The 12,170-nt window shown below is 37.6% G+C and overlaps 1 protein-coding gene across 5 annotated transcripts in view; it reads left to right on the top strand.

Annotated features, from left to right (window-relative positions):
• Positions 1-12,170, top strand: part of arhgef10la (Rho guanine nucleotide exchange factor (GEF) 10-like a) — a 311,778-nt gene that overhangs the window by 229,166 nt on the left and 70,442 nt on the right. For all 5 annotated transcript variants that reach the window (XM_041784009.1, XM_041784008.1, XM_041784013.1 and 2 more), the window contains one exon: positions 3,472-3,558. In XM_041784009.1, the coding sequence (XP_041639943.1) occupies positions 3,472-3,558 (87 nt within the window). The remainder of the gene's footprint in view (positions 1-3,471; positions 3,559-12,170) is intronic.

Here is a 12,170-nt window from a genome sequence, read left to right as displayed (position 1 = left end):
GGATAAGGTGAGGGAAGAAAAGATCTACTTTAATCCCCCAGAAGGCAAATCTGCCTTTGGCAAACTGTGTTCCTTGCACATTTCACATTGTTGAAAAGATATCTGTCTGACAAGACATAATGACAAATTAGCAAACAAAACAAAACAAAGTTTAGTCTCTAAATGTTGCACAAATCTTCTGAAATAAATGTCTAAATGTGGAATTTCTTGCCTCTTATATGACTCTACAGAAGACTGTTGTATGTACTGTAATTAAGCCTTTTTCTATCATAGGCTGCTGGACAAAGTCTAAGATGTCAACCAGATGATTACTGAAGCCGAATTTTAAAGCCAATCTGTGTCAGTCATCACACTGATATGATATCTCAAACTACCAAGACACAAAATAACTGAACCTTAAGCATCCTGACTAACAGCTTTACAGTGCTGGCTTGCAGTCTTACCAGTCATGTCTCTAATTATGCATAACTTGTGTCTGTCTTAAAACCCAACCATAATCCCCCCTGTGCACATGAACATGAACTCAAAATTTGGGAAGGTACACTGTTGGCTTCACTGTTTTTTCCACAACTTTAGGAATTCTTAGAATAATGTCAAACAGGATAACTCTAAATAAAAGCTGCTCTGTTTTTGGCTTCAAACACCAACATGTGTCTTTACATCACAATGCAGCCTCAGAGGACCTACAAGTGATGTGAGTGGACTTTATTTTTAGTGGAATCATCCTGTCCACAGTTGGGGAAACCTTGTTCTTGTGTGCCAGTGGTTTTCAGCCAGACTCTTTCATCAACCTTGGGCAGTACGGTGTGGGACTGGCTGCCAAACTCCTCCTGAAAAGCAGGCTGATACCAGCTGTCAGTAGGTTAATATACTGATGATGCAAGTATTTTTGAATATAGACACCATAAACTGCTTAAATATTGGATTTTTGCCAATATTTGATACGCTGATATTTCCAAACTAATTTTAGTCAGCACCCATATACACAGACCTTGTAGTGTCTCTAGTGCAATGAGAGGCTAAGTCAAGTGGAGATAAGGGAGGAGCAGGAAAGTAGACAGTCTAGGAGTCTGGACTTCACTCAAAATATTCAGGGTTAATGGTGGACCTACTTGATAGGTGACATCCAAGGCAACCTGATGGTGCATTTTCATGGCATTGGTGCTTTAAATTATTGGTTGTTTATATCGGAGTAAAGAGCATTGTTGCCACAGGGCAGTAATTATTTCGAAGGCTACTAGTGACTGACAGCTGCATTACAGATAATGGAGCATTTGGCCAGGACTGTGTGCCTAAAATGGTTAAAAAATGTTAAGAATAAGTTAAACTAACTCATAATTCTGGTGCAAGGTACAAAGGCATAAGCTGTTATACTATTAGGCAAAGGTAGGCAATCACCTGTGTCCTCGTGGTCCAAGATTTCATCATTATAAGTTTGCAAATGTGATATATACGTCTAAAATTACTCTTGATGACTTAGATGTGTATTTTGAAGTTTAATAAGGGGCCAGTAGTGAATAAAATATCTTTAAAATAGATTTTTCCTACCCAAAATAGTCGATGAAGAAGACCCCTGATGGCAGCAGAAAGATCCAAGCTCCTAAAAATGCTCCAAAATATCTTCATAAAAAAAATGAAATGTAGATTGGTAGCTCTCTTTAGAACTATTGAAACAATGAAGTGATTGATTACTGCATGCTAAAATTGCATGCAGTAAATAAAACTGTCCGCTTTGTGTCAATAGAAAAAATATTACACTTATATTGATCATCAAAAGTTATACCTGACTGAGAAACACGTTGAAATATTAAGATGTGGTGAGTTTGAGTTTTGATGCTCATTGAAGAGCTGATTAAATACTGTTGGCTGGGTTGATATTAATATTTTAGATTTGGGTGTCAACTGTAGTTATCCTGCTTTGCTTGCTGGAAAGAGATGCTTTGAAATATTTGGTTCAACTTCCTATGATTACTATTAGATAAATGGCAATGAGCTTCATATCAGTTTTTTATTTTGGCCTCCAAATCACTAAATCTGTGCTTGTACAAAGAGATCTAACTTTAACAGCTAAACATCTCTAACTTGTGGTCAACCTGTACAGTCAAGCACAAGCTTTATATGCTAATGCGAGCCATATCTCATTTTGTTTTTCATTTGATCAGCAGAAGCTGGAGTGTAATATTAAGTCCAGTCTGAGTGAAATGGTCCTCAGTGTCTGAGTTACTTGACAAAGTCCATCCGATCAGTGTTAGTCCTACTCTAGGAGATGGGGGGTTATCCCATCATACCCTTGGGCAGAGTGTGTGAATGTTTTTAAATGTGTTAAATGTCTTTACATGCATTTGGAGGTTTCCAGTTGAACAGTGATCACTGTTGGGATTCCTTTGCTCATGTTACTGGTTGATTCTTGTTGTTTTTTATACAAGATGCTTTTGCACCATGAGTGAAGCTATCCTCTGAGTTAGTTGTATCTCTCCTGTTAATTTGAACCACTCACAAGGAAATTGTCACCTGGCTTTGACCTCGTCCCTCTGCTTTGTCCATGTCAAGGGAAGCTACATATAGTCACAGGTATTTATGGTGAGGTGGGAAAGTCAGTTTGAAAGTCTATTGCAATGTGCTAATAAAATTATTTGATACTTTAATCAGCACTCAACCCGAACACATTGTGGTGTTAAAAGTACACTTTAATGTGTGATAAAATACAACTTTGAGTGTTAAAAATTAACACTTAAAAAGAGTAAAAGTATGACCACTTGAGTTGAAAAGTTGAAATCTAATTTGTAACCCCGTGGGAATTATATAAACTGGGGGAAAGTGTTACATTTAACACTACTGCAGTTTAATTAACACTGAAGACTTTACTGTGTATTTTTGACAGTTTAGCCAGCCAATCAGGGGCATCACGTCTTTAACTAAATTGCGTTAGCAGCCATACCTCTAATTATGCATAAATATTTCTTTTTAAAAGTAAAAAAATGTCCCTTGTACTGTATGTGCCCTTAAACATGAACTAATTCAACCAAAAAACTGTTTCAAACCAGGCTGCTAACATGGCTGATCTCTAAAAATAGTCTTTTAGAATGGGGTTTATGTGACCTCTGGTGGTTTTGCAGCAAGCCTCAAGTGGACACTCGAGGAACTGCAGGGGTCTTTTTTGCACGTCCACATTGGCTCGTTTTCAACGCTGAAGTTTGCTGCTTGGTTTCTATGCTACTTGATTCACAGCTTATTTTGTTAAAATGGCATGAATCACTGTGTGAAATGATAAAGCTCTTGTAGTAACCAGGCTTTAGGCATTTTGTTTTTAGCAGGCAGCTTTGTTTGACATGCATCCTCATAAACAGAGAGCTGCAGTGACTGTGTGGTCACTTACAAGACTTTTTTTGTGATTACAGGGAAAATAATGAGAAAAAAAGTTGCAGTACTGTGCCAGACATATCAAATCAATATTTATTTCTTCTCTTGTAGCTTGAGGCTGCCCTCCACAGCCCTGTTCACTGTGCTTTGTTGGGCTTCTCTGCAGCGAGCACCTCCTTACCTCAAGGCTACCTCTGGGTAAGTAAAGTGTAGCTCTCACACTCACACACATTCACACATGCATGCATCTACACCAGCCCACACACTCAGATGAATGCCAAATAACTAAAACCAAGACAAGGCAAAATAATGCATATTTTACACTTGCAGATAAATTAAGCTTTTAAGACAATTACCATGTCCTTCCTTCATTCTGCTCTCCTTCATTAAAAAAGAATGAAAAATGTATCTCAAGGCTGTGAGTGAGACACGCAGACATTCCTCTATGTGGTGTTGTCAGGAAAATGTGAATTAATACAGTTTATAGGCAAGTGGTAGGTAACTGCTGCACTGTCTTTTGTGATGAGTGGGGAAATATGTGCAGCGAGAATATGATATCACAATCCCCGCTCTTGTGGGAATTTAGCTGGATCTAGAAACAGAGAGAATTCAGAGGAAAAAACGAGGCAAAGAATCTGCTATTAATCTTTCAAGTTTCAATTTTCGTTCACTCTCCTTTTTGGCCATGGTGGGCAATTTATCAGGTAATCCTCAATCGACCTTAAAGGTGGCTAAATCAAGTGTAGGCCCACACAGGCAGAGTGGACGGCTCAGTATCTCACACTCAGTTACTTTGTGGAGCTATTGTAAAAAGGGACCAGGTGCTCACTCAGATGGGGAAGGAGATACGAGGGAGCTGGCATTTAGAGGACTCTGATATCAGCGTTTGAAGGGGCAGAGGTCGCCGTGATCTTCACCTTCTCTTAAAGCTCCTACTATTACAGGTGCCTAAAGTGCTCCTGATCACCGCCTCATGGACTGCTTGAAAGGATAAAGGTAGCATGTCAAACTGTGGTGGGCGACAGCAATCAGCATGCTTACAGAAAAGTTAGGACGGGCTCAGTGTTAAAGATTGTTAAACTCTGAAGAGATGTTAAAAATGAGAGAACCCACACATGTGGACAGATTTGCAGTCTCTGTAAAGTTATAAAGCATATTTTATTTAGGAACACTATAATCACACATTTTATTTTAAAATGGACGAACAGTTACACTTTGCTTTGACTCTCCAAGGAGTGCATGGCTTAGAAACTCCCATATGGATAAGTATATTTATGATCATGCAAGTTGAATACATTTGATTTAGTTCAAAAGGAATTATTCCATAGTAGCACAAATCTGAGTATGATTAGTAGTTAATGTTACTACGTAACTCAACTCAACTCCATTTATTTGTATAGCACCTTTCATACATAAGACATGTAGCCCAAAGTGCTTTACAAGGAGCAGACATACAGACAGTAAGGAACAATAGAAACCAAAGAGAACAAAAGACAGAAGGGAATAGAATAAGAGAAATTGAAGAAATAGAGACAAGAACAATTAACTAGTCCTAAAATTACAAAACCATAGATAAAAAAATAATAGTAAAATAAGATTAATAAAAAGTAAAACTACTGCATGTTAGAAGCCAAATTAAAAAGATGTATCTTCAGTTTTCTTTTAAAAACATCAGTGGAGCTGGATGGTGGCCAGACGTAAGCCAATGTAGCTACATTAACTTTAGCTTTAGCAATGTGAGCTTCAGCCAGGGCCGCCAGAGTGAGGCCTTAAGCAGACTCTGGTATGAAGCCCGCCACCGCCCCCCACATCCCTGACATATCCACTTATCGTTACTCTTATTAACCCCTCAAAACCTGTTGTATCATATTTGATACATACTTTTATGATACCTCTATCTAATCAATATAATCATAAATTACTAAAAAAAAACCTGAATACAATCTGATAAATGATTAAAATGACCTTGAGTGGATTATGAGTTACCAAAATCACCTAATGTATCAAATAAGATACAAAATAAATATATGTTAATTTTGATTTTTTGGATTTCAGTAGAAAGTGAAAATAAACATTTTAGTTACAAAAAATTAGAATTTTCTGGCTATAATTTGTGTTTTCAGGCATTAATGGGTTAAATTACCTTGAACTAACTAGAAAAATACATTACTACAACACTAAAAAAATAAAAACTTTTTGCAATAAAGCCTGAGATAGTTGCGAAGACACAATTCGTGGTTATAATTAAGTGTTTATCGAGGATAACATACCAAAAACTACCTCAGACCTGTGTCTTTGACCAAAACTAACTTTATCTGAAAGAAAGTCACAAAAATGATTTTTGCTTTTAATGATCATATTCCTTGTTGCAGTAAAAAAAAAAAAAGATGTTTTTTTTATATCCATCTGTTTTTTTTAATTTTTAGATATAATGGTCATCACTTGGGGTACCTTATTTTCATCACAACATGAATCCTACTTTATTAGCCATCTGCTTGCTCTTGTCCCCCTTATCCCCTTTACACACACCCCTGCACCTCTCCCTTTCCCTCACAGACAGCAGCTCATACATTTTGCTTCTTTCTCTTCCTCATTGTGAATCTGCTTCAGTGTAAGCAGCAGTAGCCTTTCTTTTACTGAAACATCATACATTGTACGTCTTCATTATTTGTTTTCACTAGTGACCTGATTTTAAAACAGCTGATTTGGGAGAGGAAGTTTGACGATGTCATTTTATTCCTGATCAGAACCAGTGCGGGACTTTACGGAGTTTTATCATAAATTCACAAATTAAACAATGGTAGAAAGTTACGTTTGAAAAGAAAGGTTGCAGAACAGGAGGTGGATTTACAGGAAAGGTGTGATGAAAGTTTCCTGTGTAACAGAGAGAGGGAGAGGGGCAGAGCGAGTGGACACCGCACGCACATAATTGATCACAGATGGCAACGATCTAAAAAAAGATAGCTTGAGGATTAATTTACTAAGGTGTGAAGAACAGGTAAAGTTTATGTTTAGACAGTGTTGTACATACATACCTTGATCATATTTATCATACACACACCAGTCTGATTTACAGAGAGAAAAAGACAGAGAAGAAAAAACGCTCAAAGCAAGGCCCCCTCCAGGTGATGAGGCCCTACGCGCTTTGTGTAGTCTGCGTATAGGCAGGGGTGGGCCTGGCTTTAGCTTACATAACCAAAGCTACATAGTTAAAGTAGTAAATGTATCTGTTCTCTTGATAAAAGTAGCATAAGCCTAAGTTACCTACTATCGTACCTATGTGACTTACCCAACTAATATCGCTTCATTAGCTTTAGCTTCAACCTTTGCTACGTTAGATGCATTGGAGCTGGAGTCATGGAGGGCAAGCTTGTTTCCTATAATCAGACTGTTTCCTCTGCTTTTTTAATCTGGTTTGGCAGATCAGGGTTTCAACTAACCCTAACCTTTACCCTCACCCTAAACCCAACTGGAAGTTTAATTTGATTTAATTTGGAAGATTTAGTGTGATTTTATTTTTTTTTTGGGTATTGTTTTCCATTGAGAGGGATTTATGAAGAGTCTCAGCTCTAAAAATTGGATTTTTCCAAGATCAGAGCTTAAGTCCCTCTGGAATCACATAACAGCCTCTGATAGAACACATCATGACCAGGAAATTTCTAAAAAATGAAAATAGACCAGCCAGTCAGATAGAAGCTAATAGTCATAGCTGTTAGCAGAGAGTGCTAACACTTAAAACAGCTCAAAAGCCACAGTGGAGTTCATCCTTTGATTGGTTTACTAGACAACATCACACAAGAGGAATGCCATCACTGCCTCTTACGTGAGAGGGACTCTCAAGTTAAGTCACAAAGTCTTTGAGGGCAAGAAAACCACACCAAAACCCTTCAGCATTAATTTCAAATCAAGACCTGAGAATCTGTGCAACCATCCAGATCTGCATTTATCTGTTCTTTTCTAAATCATTCCAATATTTTACCACATAAAACATCATACTTTAAATTCATTACAAATTCAGTCTAAAGGAATAAATTCTTCAGTAAGCCAGGTTCAAGTTTGTTTTCATCCTGCCTGCTTGACTGAAGCACTTGTAGTTTTTCATGGCATTTATTTTCAAAGAGTAAGTTTGCTTTCAAAAAAGACATTTTGGATGAGAATCTGAGAGGAAAAATGTCAGAGGATTACTGCTTTAGAGCATTGATCAGAACTGAATATTACACCTCTTGATCAAATTATAATCACATTTTGTATTTGGAAGCTGTCGTATTTCATACCATGGATGAAGAGTTGTACTTTTGTAGCATGCCAGTAACCTAAAGGTGTCTGTCTGCAGAGACCCAAACACTGGTTGTTTGTCAGTGGATATTGCTCCCATGAGTGAGATCAGTTGGCTGGTGGCTGGAGGTTGCTTTGGTCGTTGGTCATTATTTTACTGCTTTATCTTAGCATGGGGCATGTTTTAATTATCTCTTTAATGAGCACAGTGATAGTAACAATAATCATAATAATGAACAACTGAATAATTCAAGTAATAGCAACAACTGCCATGGTAACAGGAGAAACAACAAAGGGACAGAAGGAGGAGCAGTGTAAATGAAAATCTAAAAAGAACTTATTAAATGGCAGTTTATCAATGGGATGATCCAGTGTAGTAAAGGGATATATGCTTATCTAGCATTGACAGCAGTGAACAGGCTATAAGCAGTCATTGTTAGCTTAATCCCTATCAGGTCCCATATCAACTACAAAATCCTCCTCCTCATGTAGAAACCTCTCCATGCCCTGGCTCCTCAGTACCTTTCTGATCTCCTCTATCCATACACACCATCTCGCAACCTTCGGCCTGCAGACACTGGCCTACTTTCTACTGCCATAACCAAACTCCGAACCTATGGAGACAGAGCCTTCAGTGCTGCAGCCCCCACCCTCTGGAACACTCTGCCTGCAGACATCTGTAGTGCTCCATATTTAGACATTTTCAAAAAACGTCTCAAGCACCACCTGTTCACCACAGCCTTCACTAAACCCCCCCTTACACTCATCCTACCCCTCACATATTCTGTCCATGTCTTATGTGTTCTTGTAAAGTGTCCTTGGGTTTCTTTAAAGGTGCTATAAAATTCTAGATGTTATAATTATTATTATTAATCCTGGCTAGATTTAAACCAACTGAAGTTTACTGCCCTTTATATCCTTGCATTGTAGCTTTGTAGAAGTAGTCCTGAATGACATTATTGTTGCAACGGCCCGGCTTAAAAGACATGACAACAACAAGGGAGATGTTCTGTTGAACTGAAAAGTAAATAGGTTTTACTACAAAATATGAATGAAATAAGTAACAACTAAAAGAAGTAGGACCTAAACTCACATAAAGCATAGCAGAATGAAAACATGATGCAGCAAGAGTCGCAGAAAGAAATGTTGCCTACATTTAATCCAATTTCGAAACTTACATTGTCATTGCTGGTTTTACCATAGTAGGATTTATCTAAACTAGTAGACCCAAATTAAATAAGGTCAAAATTAACAAAAGAAAATGCAAAAATTACATTTTCCTTCCTGTGACTTTTTAAATGTCTAAATTTAAATGTCTAAATTTGTTTTAGAGCAGTGCGTTTTTCAATTAATTTGGCTGTCTATGGTGGGAAAAAGTCTGATTTTTCCAAGACTGTTTATCTCTGATGACCCCTTTCACAGATCATTCAGCTGAAATGTCCTGTATCTATGAATGGAAAGACATGCTAAAAATTTCAAAATAAAATCAGGTTTAGAGTTAGGGTTAAGGTAACAGTCAGGATGCCAAAAGTTAAAGTTCAAATCCTGTAAACCAGATTACAAACATCTGAAAGAGGAAAAATCTTATCCTGCATGTAAACATCCTAACGCATCAATTGTAGCTCGCTGACCTGGCTACATGTTTAGTGTAGCTAAAGCAAAGCTCACAAAGCTGCTACCTAAGCTATGTATCTGCTTTATCTACATAGCTAAGTTAGCTTTAGCTATGCTAATGTTACTGAAGTAGCTAAAGCTAAGCTTACAAAGCAGCTATGTAAGCTACGTCGATTCGTTATCTATGTAGCTGTGTTAGCTTTAGCTATGTTCACTAAAGCTCATATTGCTAAAGCTAACTTGGCTATGGGTAATGTAGCTAATGTCACTAAAGTACCTAAAGCTAAGCTTACAAAGCAGCTATGTAGGCTACGTCAATTCGTTATCTATGTAGCTGTGTTAGCTTTAGCTACGTTTACTAAAGCTCATACTGGTTATGTTAATTTAGCCATGGATGATGTAGCTAATGTAACTAAAGTAGCTAAAGCTAAGCTTACAAAGGAGCTATGTAGGCTATGTTGATGCGATAACTATGTAGCTGTGTTAGCTTTAGCTATGTTTACTAAAGCTCATATTGGTTATGTTAATTTAGCCATGGATGATGTAGCTAATGTAACTAAAGTAGCTAAAGTAGCTAAAGCTAAGCTTACAAAGGAGCTATGTAGTCTATGTTGATGGGATATCTATGTAGCTGTGTTAGCTTTAGCTATGCTCACTAAAGCTCATATTGCTAATGTTAACTTAGCTACATTGGTTTATGCAGGAACATTAATTACTAAACTAGTGTACCTTTAGCTAAAGCTAACCAAGCTAAAGCAAGTCACCGTTTATGGAACTACTTCTGAAACTGGTCTATACATTACTTAATCACAGATTAAGCCTCGGACCTTTTCTCTGTTTTATTTATGAAATGTTTCTTAGTCTGAGATGTTTGCAATGTGGTTATGCCGTAGTTGTAACTATCAGACTTCGTAAATAAATAATTTTTTTTTAAATCTATAACTGGAAATACGTTGTACTGGTAAAATACAGCTGTTCCTTTCTGAGATATATAGTGTCTCAGATGAACGGTCTGTGAGAGTGGCCATCAGAGATTTATGTTTTTTCTTTTTTTATTTAAAGTGAGTCTTGTTAGTAATAACTGCTGTTTTATTGCCTTTAGGTCTTTATCTGAAGTCATACAAACTCACAGGATATAGAAAACCTCTATAGGTGGCCTAACACTTTGTAAAGAAACAGTGTACACAGCAGCAGACCATTTCTAATGCAGGCTGCTTTCTGAAGTCCCAGGAGGAAATTTCCTCTGCAGTACGCTTCTGCTTTCACTTAAACTCTTTCTACTAATCCAAAGAGAACAAGCAGCTTTTTGAGCATAAAGCTCATCTGACCTTCCTCAGCACACCTATTACACACTGTACAGAGCAACATGTACTTAAAAAACAAACCTGCACTCACTTACAATCACAGTGAAGGCCTGTGGATCCTGTATGAATAATTAGCAGCTGAATGTTCCCACCCTCAGCTGCTGCTGCCTCCCTGGCAGGCTTGTCAAATAAGAGACGACACTAATCATGTTAAAGTGAGATGGGCTATGGGGATTTTTGTGTGCTTTGATCACAGTAATGACATTGTGTCTAATCAGCCTGATACCCCAGTGTTCTCGTTTGTCTTCACCTTCCTTGTCCCAATTTGTCCAACATCCTACCACTAACTACGCCTTTGTGTACCTCTTTTATGAGCACATTCAGGAAATTAATGCGGACATATTATGAAACATTTTCCTTTTCAGTCTTTTGCACATATTATATTTGAGCATCTGGAACCAAGCTGCAAAATGTGGCATACACCAACCCTTTGATCTTCTAGTAAGTCTGAAAACACTAAATCTGACAGTCCGTTCAGACTCTTCTCTCCCTGTGACATCACAATGAGAGACACTATAATTATACCAACCCCTCACCTGGCATCTTCAACCACAGCTAAAGTTTTCCAAAGCTCTGGCCATTGTTTGCTCATGAACGTTGCAACTGACAGAGCAGTGTTACTCAACCCTGCTCAACCAAAGAGCCAAACTGTTGAAAAATACCTTTGCAAAAGCCACATTCTAAGTGGTGAAAAGTGGCAAAAATGGCTTTAAGTGGCAATAAAAATAAATGAAAGGCAAAATAAAAACAGGAAACAATATGTATTTTATTGCAAAAGGTAGCTTAAATGGGCAAAAAACTTGGACAAGAAATAGGACAAAAAGTGTCATAAAGAAGTGGCAAAAATAGGCAAAATGGGAAAAAGTGGTAGTTAATGGCAAAAGGCAGCTTGAATGGTGAAAAGTGGTGAAAAAATGGTGAAAAGTTCCAAAAATAGTCCTGAAGTGGCCAAAAAGTGGCATGAAAATGAGAGAAAAGTGACTAAAATGAGCAAAAGGCAGTCAAAAGTGGCAAAATAAGGCAAAAAAAGGAAGCAAGTGGTATTTAATGACAAAAGGTAGCTTAAATGAGCAAAAAGTGGTGAAAAAGTGGCAAAAATGGGCCCAGATAATAGGAAAAAAGGGGTACTTAATGGCAAAGGTAGCTTGAAGGGGCAAAAAGTGGCAAAAAAAAAAATGGTGAAAAAGGGCAAAAATTGAATAGATGGGACAATTAAGTGGGACAATTACAGGCTTCTTATAAGTCCGGGAAACAAACTGATTAATGTGATTAATTGCTGAAGTCAATGTTTCCCTTTTCTAAGATTTTCTGGGGAATAATATTTCAAATTAAGACATAAACGAGCCACAAATAATCACAAAACTGCCACATGTGGCTCCAGGGCCACACATCGAGTAGCACTGTGATAGCATATTATAGACCAGAAGAACTCAGCACAGAGGCAGCTCCATTATTGGCTGAAAAGACTAATACATCTGTACATTAGACTCCAGTCAGAGGACCTAAGAGGGAATTGGCTGAACTTTATTTTTAATGAAAACATCCTGTTCACACTTG

Source organism: Cheilinus undulatus, linkage group 3 (assembly GCF_018320785.1).
Source record: "Cheilinus undulatus linkage group 3, ASM1832078v1, whole genome shotgun sequence".
Lineage (NCBI taxonomy): Eukaryota > Metazoa > Chordata > Actinopteri > Labriformes > Labridae > Cheilinus > Cheilinus undulatus.
Note: the sequence above shows the minus strand (reverse complement) of the source record. Positions and strands in the feature narration are given on the sequence as shown.